A 14,110-nucleotide genomic window follows, 5' to 3' on the forward strand; every position below is an offset into this window, starting at 1 on the left:
AAGATCTGTCTGCCGCTGATACAGGTCACTGGCTACCCCTCCCCCCACCCCCACCCCCGATACGGGTCACTGGCTACCCCCCGCAAACTGTCAGCGTTCTGCTGCTGCTGTTTATTTTGTTGACAGTCACATAGACAGATTCTTTCCTACAAGTGCATAAAATCAGTGATTTACTATGTGATCGATTTGGTCACTAGATGATGAAGAGTTCTTTACAAACTGTTCAAAACCAAGTTAAATTTACTCACACACCCCGAGAACCCCTGGCAGGCCGCGGCATTTGTTATCATAATCTTTGTCATCCTTTCACTATAATGAAAGTGGTTAGATCACATTTATCAATAACTGGATAGGCAGTGCATATAGATTAACAACAGTTCACATAGCCCCTGGCACAAGAGGAAGGATTTTATGAACCACACCTGCCATGGCGGTAATTGCGACCAACAAACGAATGCCGATGGCAAAGAATGTGCAGGACACTTGTAATCTGCCGTATCATAAAACAGTTCACCCACAAGGCGCATACATGAATGTCGCCACTTCTGATGCCTGTTAGTTCATTTCAAGCTTTCTTCCATTCAGGTAAGATTTCTATTGTGGTAGTGATGGTGGTGGTGGTGGTGATGATGATGATGATGATGTTGATGAAGGCGCCGCCGCCGCCGCCGATCATTAGATTATTCATAGCTTTCATTTAGGTAAGTTTCTTATGATTTACTGTACTGATGATGATGATGATGATGATGATGATGATGACGACGACAAGAACGGTGATTTATTATCATTAAATATTTAGATACCTTTGCTCGTATCTAGTACCTCAGCAGTTCAAATCATTCATTGTTAATGAAAAGAATGTCTGTCCTTCTTGTTGTTGCGTTCAGTTAAACTATATCGTTTATGAAATTGACTTATGCATCATTTAATTCATATTTTTGAGGACACTCCTGACTTGCCAATTTTAAATATACGGGTTTGAATTGGTCTTCAGCAACCCATGTTTGCTTTAAAAGGCGACAAAAGGGGATCAGGTGATCAGGATCGCTGACTTGATTGCCACATGTCATTGTATCCTAATTCTGTAGATCAATGCTCATGATGTTGACCACAGGTTTGTCTTGTCCAGACTCGACTATTTACAGACCGCCGCCATATAGCTTTAATACTGGCGTTGAACACCATCCACCCTAGAAAAATACGAACAGCGCCTATTTAGCTGAAAGTGATCAAGGACAAGACAAGATTTCATTAGGTCAAAGACCAAAGCAACACATATCATCGACAACATTGCGATCTTCAGCACATGACAGGATTATGTTGTAATGACTATGACTCTTTCCAAGAGCAAGTGTTCAAATAGTATGGCAACTTTTTCTTTAACTGTTCCAACACCTCAAGATGCATGTGTAGGTGTGTTATAATCCAAAGTGGGACAAAGAAAACGTTGTTTGAAAACATAATTGCGAAAACAGTAAAAATATTCGTTACTTAAAAATATGAAAATATGTTAATTGTTTCATGGGGATGCAAAAGTCAAAACTGATCTTAAATTGCATCATTTATATAGGAGATAAGCATCATGGACTGGGCAATATCCGGGCGTTATTGAGTATTTGAAGCGCGGGGTTACCTAAGGAACCGACACCGTCAAATACTCAATAACACCCGGAAATTTCAGGGAATCGATTACCATTCGATCATATTTGTCCACCAGTCAGATAAAAGAACACAGTGACTTTTGGTTTACAATGTTGGAGAGCATTGTAGATCGTGAAGATCCCAGTAAGCATGGTCTTCAGCTATCCATGCATGTCGCAAGAGGGTGGTGAGACGCCCGGTCTTGGTTGAAGTATGTCGTATCCCAGTTGCGTAGATAGATCTTCATGATGTCAAACACTGGATTGTCTGGTCCATGAATATGAACAAGAAACAAATGAAAGTATAATAGTTCCTCTAACGACAGCAAATGATGTCCCAACAGTTTGTTTAACAGATTTAAATGGACATTATTGATCGTTTAAATATGACTTAACAAGGCACAATATATGCCTCAAAACTACCGGAGAACAAAAACATCAGCATACGTCAGATGCCTTCTCTCTTTGTCTGAAATGCCAGCGCATGTAGTTTTGTTAAGAACGGTATTGTGTGTATCAATGAAAGCGTTGTATGAAATAGCCGCTTGTTGAAGGTAATTGGCACATGGGTCAGCAGCAGTTGTCGCCCTCAGGTGGAGATCAATTCAGTCTTCTTTTAATCTCTTCTCAATAATGTTGTATTGAACTCAAATCAAGACTGGAGGTAGACTATTGTAGGGTTTGGATGACATAATGTCTTAGGAAGTCCAATGTTACTCTGTCAGAGTGAGCACGAATGTTGTCTTGCCGGAAGATGTGATTTCTGTGATGTCCAAAATGTGGGGTCTCATGTTTTGGGCATTATAGTGAATAGCTGTCACGTCATTTCCTCATCCTGGACCGAGATTCTGGAACACGACGGTGCCGACTGAGTGGTTCAGACCGATTGCACTTCACCCCACGAGGCTTGGACCACCCCACGGGACTCTTTCAACAATACACTCATTGGAAAACAGTTCCCCACGCCTTCACCATACTCTCATGCTGACATTGACTGTCAAAACACAATATCAACTTTCATGAGATAAAAGCACAATTCTCCATTGTCGATAACGCCAATTTTGATGCTGAGTTGCCCACTGCAGGCGGTTTTAGGCGGTGATGGGCGGTGACAACAGGACTACTATATGGTCGGGAAGCGCTCTGGGGAAGCGACTCAATCACACACAATCTGTCTTTCTTGACCTTATGATGTTACTGAAGGTCGCTCACTGCGTGCATGATCTTGGGTGCTGTTAGTGACATGATACCACTCCAGCAATCAGTAGATTGTCCTAATATGAACACTGAAAGGAATGGCTACCATCTGTGCAGTCTGGCTAACTTGCAATCGTCCCTAGAGTTGGTTCCTCTGATAGGTCGTCATTCGTGCCATGGCGATTGTGTCAAAACAAAGTTTGGGTCTCGCTATCATTGGTAGAGTTGTCATAATGTACACGTGCGTTTTCGTTTTCACGACTGTCATACGGAATCTTTTACCATGTCTGCTGTTTTTGGTGCGCATGTGTCGTTAACGATACACTAAAGACAGCCTTGAAGGTATGGAATTAGGTGGTTTGCTTGGCGCTAGGCATTATGGGGAGGAAAAGGTTGGGAGGTCTTAAACTCTTGAACTGAGGTATGTCAGTCGACTACAGCTAATAAGCAGGAGAAATACCAATCTAGGTTACTACACATTTCCAACACACGCACAGGCACACGCACCACGTGCTCACACATGAGTGGAATCATCTTGAAGGCGTGGTTTCTCGATGACACATACTTGCACGCACGCACGCACACACGTGCAACTTTTATCATACTGTTTAAATATCTCAGTGAGAGGGCATTACTAAACCGACAAAAAGTCAGACTAGAACACGATGACACAATGTCATACACCTGAAGCACGTCATATGGTGCAGTATTCTTGAAAGTATAACTCAGTGGACTTGCATTTAAAAGCCAGCAAAGGCAAGAACACGATGACACATTGTCATACACCTGAAGCACGTCATATGGTGCAGTATTCTTGAAAGTATAACTCAGTGGACTTGCATTTAAAAGCCAGCAAAGGCAAGAACACGATGACACAATGTCATACACCTGAAGCACGTCATATGGTGCAGTATTCTTGAAAGTATAACTCAGTGGACTTGCATTTAAAAACCAGCAAAAGAAAGAACACGATGACACAATGTCATACACCTGAAGCACGTCATATGGTGCAGTATTCTTGAAAGTATAACTCAGTGGACTTGCATTTAAAAGCCAGCAAAAGCAAGAACACGTTTCAGATTAACTGACACACACACACGCGCCACGTGAAGATGTGAATCACACATCAAGCAAGTTCTGTTGAAAGACTTTGAAGGGTTTTCGAGCTGTGCTCCGAAAACGAAGCCCACCCCTCCCTTCCAAATCGTTTCCATGGAAATCGAGAAAAATAAAAAATGACAAAAATCTGTTAATAGCAAAATGCACCACCATAGGTTCTAACAACAACAACAACAACAACAACAACAACAGTGAAAATAATAAGTAGAAAAAAGAGATGTGGGTACAAATCCAGGTATGGAAAACAAAGTGTTTGTAAATTTTTACTTTACAAAAGTAAAAGATTTGAGAAAACTGTAAAACTAAAAAAGAAAATATAATGTACCAACAATAAAATAGAGCAACTTATTGCACATAACATTATCACACTTTTTAAAGGGGTCTGAATGATTATGCAACGTCACACTTTTTAAAGGAAATGATCCGTTACATCGTCTCACGTTTTAAGAGGCATATCCCTTGTCCAGAGTATTGACAAGTCGAACAGCTGATAACAAACGGACGATGAGACATAACAACGGCAGTGATGTATTATCCACGACATGCAAGTAAAGGCAATGTCAGCCATTAATACCGGCTTACTGGAGCCGCGTGTCCGCATTCACCACGTAATTGACATATACAGGGCGATATTGACATGTGAAATGAACCTTACAGGCTGCTAATTTCTCTGATATGCTTTTCTGCCACGCATTGATTTTGTGATGGGGCGATTGAAGACATGACCGTTACTAATCACAGCCATCGGACGTGCTCACTGAACCGGAAGTTTGTGTCGGTCACGTGATCGATACCGGAAATGTTACGCACAGAAGAATGATCAAGGTGTTAAGAAAACTGTGTAGATACGCACTTAGATGAACTCAGTGCATTCGTATCTAAACTATCTAGTCATCCAAATCTGAATTCTTAAAGGATGTATAATATTTAAAACTGACGTGGGATGCGAATTCCACACCCTCAGAGTCAGGGTGCCCCAAGTATTAGCGTTTGAGGCATCTTGAGTCTAGGTTTCCGAAGCTCTCTTAGCTAAGAGAATTTTTGAAAGGGGTCCGAACCCCCAGAACACCTTTCCTCCTTATTGGATCTGCCCATGTTTAACTTACATCGCTGTTTACACCGTGAACATATCTTGCTTTTATATTTTTGACTGTTTAAGTCCTCTTGTTTGAAATAACGTTATAAGTTAGTGCGAGTAGATATTCCAATTACCAAATTGAAATTTAGGACAGGAAAAGACGTGTAAACTATCCGACCTCACAACATCACAATGGATTTAGATTCTTGGAAGAAAGAAAACGACATGGGGTCATGTTTAGTCTTGCTCTATCTGACATTACGCGCTACGACTTTGTGATGTCCTTGTTGATACTGCCGATTACTGAAGCTTCCACGTTCTGATTACTACTACTAATGTCATTCTTATTATCAATTATCATCTGTCATACAAAATACATGAAAGCTCTCCCCGTGGTTGACTATACTACAACGCCAGATGAAATCATCAAGTGCACATGTATTACCAGGCTGACCACGACATTGCACCGACAGATTTCAATGATCATTATATCCACAATCTTGCCTGACAGTCGAAAGCTCTAAATCAGGTGATACAATCTTCCTGTCAGGAGCCTTATCCTGTTGATTACTCACCTGCGTGTTGGGTACAACAAACAAGTTGTGTATTAGAGAGTTATTGTCACGAAGTGTTTCGCTGAACGTGTTGTGTCAGTACTTCATCTCATCTATGAAAAGGGCTTTCATTTAGAAAAGAACCCGTGAAGTTAACCCGTGAAGTTACGGGTTATAATTGGTCTCCGGTGACCTATGCTCCTCATAAGAGGCAGCTAAAGGGATCGGGTGGTCAGGACTTAGATGACACATGTCATCGTATTCCAAATGCAATAATGAGGCTCATGTTATCGATCTCTGCACTTTCTGACCCAGACTCGATTACTTACAGACTCTCGCCCTATGACTGGACTATTGCTATATGCGGCGTTAAACAACAAACACTTTTTAACCCCATAAGAAGTGTCGGTATTGGCATTCCCAAAGACAAAATCTGCCAAATAAATTCGACAGAGGTAGGCAGGTGAAGGTCCGGGGTAGAATAGGCCTTCAGCAACCCATGCTTGCCATAAAGGACGACTATGCTTGTCGTAAGAGGCGAATAACGGGATCAGGTGGTCAGGCTCGCTGACTTGGTTGGCACATGTCATCGGTTCCCAAATGATCGATGCTCATGTTGTTGATCATTGGATTGTCTGGTCCAGACTCGATTATTTACAGACCGCCGCCAAATGACTGGAATATTGGTGGCTGCGGCGTAGGACTCACTCACTCACTCACGCGACAGAGATATGCATACTATGCATGCTACTGATATGTCATATATTATATACATGATATAGTTATTATTACTTATGTTATATACATGATATAATATACTTGGTCGTGTATGGTTCCATTTAGCTGCTCGGTGAATGATTTGTGTGCAGACCAAGCACTGATAACATCACCACTTAGCTATTTGAAGAGGATGTTCACCTCAGCAATCGATAGCAGGATGTTACGAAGTTCAATACAACGACTTTATATCCTGATATCAGCGACCAGCTTGCCGTCTCGTGATTAGCAATGGGTGTTCAGTAGTGTATACATGAGACCGGATAGAAGATTGAAAAGGATTTAAAAAGTCTAGAATGATAGACGGAAGTCTAGATTTTCTCTGATCTACAAATTAAATCTGGCTTATATTTGGTCTTCATATATTTTTTCTTTTTGTAGATATTTTTTTTTGGTGTTTTTATTTCTCCAACTAAACGTCAGTGTGGGGCTAAAATTATCTTAGTGAGCGCCTTCTGGACATTAAGGCCGAGTAAGAGTACACCCAGAGATCCATACATATGAGCACAGGGTGATGCATGCATGCATACAGGTGATATTCCTATTTACCCAGGTATTTGTTTCAGATGACGACAATATGGTGCATCTTCCTTGCTGGGTTTGTGTGGTCCTTCTATCTGGACCAGGTGAGTCTAACTGTTCATTTACCTATTGCCACAGTTATTGTTATTATTATCATAATACCACACGTGTCCAGGCAACTAGTACGTGCTCAAGGCGCTGGGGCTTTCCCTCTCGATTATCGGATGTCAATCTCAGCGGCACTTAAATTATCAGTCCCAACTCCCTGGGGAACAGGGCACCGAGTCGTTGCGACTTTCTCATTCTCACGAGGTACCCATTCACAGCTGGGTGGACTGGGACATATAGTCACAGTACTTTGTCCATGTTTACTGCACGTTGCTGTACCCGCAACTACGTGTTTGCACGTATTCGTGTGGCCACCATCTGGTCATCTACCAACGAATTCGTGGTAGAATTTTAGTGTTTTTAAGTGCACAGGGTTGTGTACTGTACATTCGGGGTTGTGACAAAACTGATTCAGTCACTATTACTACACAATTGCAAAGCCAACATATCATTGCACTTGCTGCAATATCATTTTCATATCTCCGTCAAATTAGGACAGATGTCATTAATGAATCATATGTGGTTAGAGATGACTATTATAATATATATAACAAAGAATAATAACTAGCCGAAACTGAATGTTTATGAATGTCGAATTCTGTAACATGAATAACAAGTTTTGGTGCATAATCCTACCCCTTAAGGAAGGAAGGAAGGAAACTAGGAACATATCGCGGTATAATGAGAACATGCGAACCAACAACGGTGATCAGATAACAACGGTGGGCACTTAACTAACAGTTCAGGGATTAATAACTAGACGACTGAGGGGGAATTTCTCCTTCTTGAAATGATGCAATTTCAAGGATGGATAGAGCGTCTGTCTGGAAAGCGGAAGCTCGGTCGGTCGATCCCCGATCGTACGTGAAAGGCTTGAGCTCGTAACCCTGTCTGGCGCTTGGCAGAATGATCATTGAAACTCGAAAACACGCACACGCACGCACACATCTAAATACGTTCACACACACAGGAATAGACAAGAGCGAGCACGCGCGCGCACACACACACGTGTGTGTGTATTTCGATGTGTAAGGACAGTAATATTTTGCGCCACTTTAAACGCTATTTCATCACACGTAAAGTGATGTATCATTATTTCCCAGCGTTAACGCTTCCGACCTCCCGGACCATGTTTCTGCTGTACTCGACCCCCACGTCCTGGAATGATGCTAACATGGCGTGCAAGAACAACGGACAGTCTCTTCTGATGGAAGCAGACTTCGTCACCTGGATGATGATCTCCCAGTTCAAGACTGACCCAGAGTGGAGGGCAGTTCTGTGAGTATAAAACAGTTCAAGTGAATGAATGAGTGAGTGAGTGTGTGTGAGTGCGTGCGTCAATGAGACCATGCTACCAGGATAGCCTGAGGGTTCACCAGCTGCGACGTAATCTCATGGCTAATGTATTTGTATGCGCGTGTGCGCATGTGTGCGCGTGCGCATGTTGGCGTGTATTTAGTGTTTTCTGGAAACACATTCAACCCCGTAACTAATCCTTTAGTATAGACGTTACTGAGTCTCTAGTTTTGGCCTCTATCAGCAGCATTGAAGCATTAGAAATTAGAAATGACATTAGAAATGAGAAATGAGAAATTAGAAATTAGAAATGGGCTTTACACATTGTACCCATGTGTCTTCTTTTACCATTTTGTTTTGGAATCGAACCTTCGTCTTACGTCCTACATTAGGCAGCCAACCTTTTCAACCCTGATATGTTTACTTGGTATATTCTATTGTGCTTCCTTCTGGCGCTGCAATGAATAAATACACCCTCTCTCTCACTCTACAGTGCCTATCAAGATAATTGGATCGGCCTACACCGTCATTATAACGACATCTCGGCACCATTTGTATGGCACGACTGTTCGGACACAGCCTCGTTTTCAAACTGGAACACAACAATACAGGAAGGAGACGGTCTCTGTGTGTCGTCGTCATGGAGATCGGGCAAATGGTGGCCAACTTCCTGTGACCTTAAATTACCGTTTATTTGCGGAGGAAGAGCTGGTGAGCCGTTTAAAATGACCATCTTGTGATGAGAAATATTCCTCATGTGAAGCTCCACCCTTGTTTGAAAATTTGATTGCTTCAAAGTGATCGTGACTTTTTTTGAGTTAACATTATCCCTAAAGTAAACTAGAAAGTTGTACATCAAACGAACAAGAATAGATACATTTTGGCATTGTTCAAAATATAGCGAATGCAGAAGGACCAGGCGTATTTTATTTAAACAAACATACGATTTACTTAAATAACAAAAAACAAACAAACAAAAAACAAACAAACAAAAAACAAAAAAACAACAACAACAAACAAACAAGAAACACAACAAAACAAACAAAAGAGCTCACACATCATTTTCACAATACTACCTACATGTATATACAGTTTGCCACCTATCGGGCTTATACGAGCAATATCACTGGCTACGCGTCTGTCGATAATACATAAAACAACAACAACAACAACAAAAAACACGCCGTCATATACCTGTAATATGGCTGTGTGGGCGTGGACAACAAACAAAATGTGCAATGTGATTTTCAGGTGCTTGCTTGTTTGACATCTGGCGGGGGGTGAAGTACCCTGGTTCCATGATGGCCACCCGAGAACTGAAAGACGCAACAGCATCACAATGCCAGACCCGGTGTGGAGAGATGGAGATTGGAAAGCTGGAGTGCTGGGCACTCACATACCACTACACGAACAACTCATGCTTACTGCATTTTCAGCTAGAACCTCTGTTAGACGTGGGTGTCTTGACCCTTGAGAAAGACGACGCTGCAGAACTGCATGTGAAGAACTGTTTTAAAGGTACTGAACTGCAAACGCACGAGGAACAGTTAGAAGCTAATATCCACCCGTTGAAGTGGAGACAAAGCTAAAACCTAGCAAACGTAGTGAATCCCTGTAACAGGCAATGGGACCTCATTTTATGCTCAATCACCAATAGCACACGCGACTTGACTATCTGCGCTTCTTGTTGTTACAGATAAAATAATCTGAGGCAGTTGTTACGTGTTACAACTATCCGAACCTATTGTTACATATAAACATATGAATCTGTTGTGACATGTTACACCTGTTTCAACTTATTGCTGCGTGTAGCGATGGTGTAACCTAATGGTTTAAGCGTCCGTCCGTCACGCTGGAGACCCGGGTTCGCGTCCCCACATGCGCCCAGTGTGTGAAGTCCATTTCTGGCGTGCACCGTCGTGATATAGCTGGAATATTGCTAAAAGCGGCGTAAAAACGTACTCACTCTCTCACTATTGCTGCGTATTACGACTATGTGATTTTGCCGCTAGGGCAATCCTAATTTCAACCTTCTGCTAAGTGAATCATGTGTATCTGTTGTTACGTCAGTCCTTCCGCTACATGAATCATGTGTAGCTCTCGTTACGTCAGTCCTGCTGCATGAATCATGTATCTCGTTACGTCGATCCTTCTGCTGCATGAATCACGTGTAACTGTTGTTACGTCAGTCCTTTTGCTGCATGAATCACGTGACTGTTCTTACGTCAATCCCAATATATAATCTTCTGTTATATGGATCAACCATCTCTACCTGTTATAACGTCAGTGAGTTCAGTTTTACGCCGCTTTTAGCAATATTCTGGCAATATCAAGACGGGGGGACACCTGAAATCGGGTTCTGACGTTGTACCCATGTGGGGAATAGATCCTGGCCTTAAGCGTGACGAGCGAACGCTTTAACCACCAGGCTACCCCACTGCCCTTGTAACGTCAGTACATTCCAGTATCTGTTGTTACGAGTTTAAACTACTCGAACCTGCCTTTTGTGGTCAACACCTGCCTGAACTAGTTACTACCTGTTTTCAATTAGTTACTCAATGACTGGTTCTTAAGTCAATCCCTATCTGTAATTGGTACGTAAATCCCTATTTACACCGGTTGTTACGTCAGTGAACTATCTGCAGATCTGGCCATTTATGACCTCCATTTCTGGGAGTAAATATCGGCGTACAGATATACTGAACAGCAAAAGAAGCGCAACTCTGCTTTTGTGTCAAGTTTTTAAATAGAAGTTCACTTTCATGGGATTTCAATGTTTTCGAAAATTGCGTTTCTTTCGCTGATACGTATGTTTTAGAAATAAGTGTTGAACCAGATATCACACACATTCGAACTATCCAAGGAAAGCAACTTTGCAGAGCAAATTGCAGTGCCCACACGAATGTGTCACGTGTTCTCCTGGACGTAATTATGTTTTCCTCTCTTTGCAGCATTTGTTAACCGATACCCGGTCCCGTCCAACTACATCTCTTCCATCCCAGATCGAGGTTGCTGGACTGAACATTTTACCGAATCAACTCAAAGCAAAGCTGACATGCTCGACGCACCGGAAACGTCACGGGAGTCGAGCATCATCTCCACCATCCACACATCCTCCTCAGCAAATTTACAACTGTCTGATCAGTTCACGCCCACAATCAAATCTTCCCACGAACCCATGACAAATACCCTTTTTGAAAATATCCAGACACCCCCAGTGTCTACGGTCACATTGATCCGACCCTCATCTCCGTTCAATTCATATTGGAGTGGACGAAGTAGCCATCTTTCGTCAGACTCAGTTGCTAACGGTGGACGAACACAGTCTATTAAATCAATGACATTACAGACCAGCTTTTCTATCACAGACATTGTCTCTGATTCTTACGCCTATTCATCAAACTTGTATTCCTATTTAGCTGTTCCAGTCTCATATGACTTCATTAACATGCCCACGACGTCTGCAGAATCAACACCAAAAGCAATGAATTCTTTCATGACATATGACTACGTCGGAGGCCTGTTACATTCGACGCCCACCTTGCAAATTCCTAATATAGTATTTACGTCGGATGTCCTTTCAATTTTAATGGAGTCGCGCAGTGCAACGTCAACGTTGAAAGACAAAACTGGTGTTTTCGACTTGACAAATTACGACAGTGGAACCGAAACGAGCTCATCGTCTGGGTTTCAAATTGTACCCTTTTCAATTACACTTCAGCCCGGTCCTTCTTCAATAGAAAAAATGTTGCCCGATTCTGTAAAAGGCCAGCCATCTCATTCAATCTCTTCTACAACGACCACAACGGACAATCAGCGGGGTATTGTCGCTGCAGACACATCAGGTGTCGACATTGGGACCAATTCAGCTCCAAGGAAACGTGACGACCTTCGGACTACAACCGCCGCTGGAAGTACTTCCGCCTCAAACGGAAGTTCACTCTGTAGGTGTCCTTGTGCTGCTTTCTTACCGGAAGAACTGACGTCTGAAGAAATGGAGGTAATTGTACAAGAAATAGTCCGTGAGATAAAAGTCGACAAAAAGAATTTATCTTCGACACAAAGGAAATACATTAGCGTATCTGATGAGCGCCGGTCAGCCCAGAGCATTGGGACAATTGGGATCGTCCTACTCTGTGCTATATTTGGTGGAATAGCCTCATGGGACTTTATTACAATCTGCAGCAATACATGGCGGATGTGTACAGAAGATAGTAGACTGTCTATTGAAAAGTTACGGAAACAGCAATCAGAGCGGATATTTCAGGAAGCTTTTAGTGACAATGGAGGGTTGAAATTACCAAATAGAAGGAAAATGTTTGTTACATACTAAATCAGCAAATTTACAAAAACAAATTTTCTTATAAAAATAAACTTCGGCACCAAATATAATCACAATAAACGGTGATAACAAAGACAGTGCCCATTCTACACATTGAATGATATTTTTATGCAAATACTGATAGTGAAATACTTGTTGCCACCCACAACATGTTTCCTGGACATTTCTCTAATTGGACGCTTTAAAACAGTGTTATTTATGTACGCCCGCGTGTGATGAAGCTAAACGTACATAGCAATTTCTCCATGTTTCACAAAGTGGTGATGTTAAATGTATCACGCGATCGTTAGTTACTGTCCGCAGGCCGTCCCCAGCTTATGTGTACAAGGAATCCTTCCGCAAAATTCCTCTGTAAGGTGATTTAAAATGTAATGAGTTTAATAATGTTTTCGAATACTGTTCCGCTGTTTAACCACCCTGAAGGATTATACATTCATACACGTTCCCCAATGCCTGTATTTAAGGCCAGTGTGAATAAAGTATTTGGGTCATGTTTATCAATCATGTTTACGTGTTTACACTTGGATAGATAGATGAAATGCGGCGTTGCCGCTTAAAGCAAATACGTTTATATGTAAACGAATCGGGTTGAGTTTCGTGTTCAGTAACAGGTGCTCTTTTCAACTGAGTACTTGCTCCGGAACAGATGGGTCTAACAATAACAGTATATTTATTGTAGAAATCCTGTCTATATGCAAATACGCGCTGCACAAGCCTTAGGTCTCCTAAAATCATCAAAGATTAATCTCATTACAAGGATAGCGCTGTTTGTTTGGTGGGTATCTAAACAAATTACCCCGAGGGAAGAACATAATCGGGTGCTGTCTATGCAGCGTTAACAGGGAATGTTTACATTCTCAGATCACGAGGACACCGATGAGGAATGGACTCCAGTGCTTTGACACCATCTTCTGAAACGTTACAGGCAGAAAGGATCAAGGTCATGCCGACCTTTGATCTCTGCTAAGGGTCAGTTGATGTTCCTGACGTGTATGTATGAGGGATAGCATCTTATCAAAATCATCTGATATTGACCGGGGTTGGTCAGTGAATGAAGGATTTCCAAGTTGACATGGTTCATTCGAATGGTATAACTCTCTATAAGAGTACATCACTGCTCTCATCGATCTGTCGTACTATCGACCAACTCTTGTCTGTATTATGAGCGTATTTGCATACCTTATTGATGAGGAAATCAATAACGTACACAGTCACATTGCCAACAATATCCATTTCCTGATACATTCTGGCTTCACGTCTTTTAGCACTGTTTACCATTATGTAATATTCTATCAAGAAACACAATATTCTGGTACAACATGTCAGTGTCTGAAATAAGCCAAAACCACAACCGGAAATTCTGGTCTAGTTTCAATCCATTTCAGCAAACAAAATGGATTTAACCAGACCAGACAACACAAAAAATGATAATACTTAGTTATTATGAATAATCTGATGAATCTAAGACATTTATTTA

General features: G+C 41.8%; 1 protein-coding gene across 1 annotated transcript; it reads left to right on the forward strand.

Annotated features, from left to right (window-relative positions):
• The first annotated feature begins 514 nt into the window (after window positions 1–514).
• LOC137265052 (uncharacterized) lies at window positions 515–12,624 on the forward strand. The gene is made up of 6 exons (XM_067800374.1): window positions 515–585; window positions 6,932–6,991; window positions 8,099–8,273; window positions 8,785–9,002; window positions 9,543–9,809; window positions 11,243–12,624. Exons 1-6 carry the CDS (start codon window positions 534–536, stop codon window positions 12,622–12,624), a joined length of 2,154 nt encoding a protein of 717 aa, XP_067656475.1. The 5' UTR covers window positions 515–533.
• Window positions 12,625–14,110: the final 1,486 nt, after the last annotated feature.

This window comes from Haliotis asinina, chromosome 15 (genome assembly GCF_037392515.1).
Source record: "Haliotis asinina isolate JCU_RB_2024 chromosome 15, JCU_Hal_asi_v2, whole genome shotgun sequence".
Lineage (NCBI taxonomy): Eukaryota > Metazoa > Mollusca > Gastropoda > Lepetellida > Haliotidae > Haliotis > Haliotis asinina.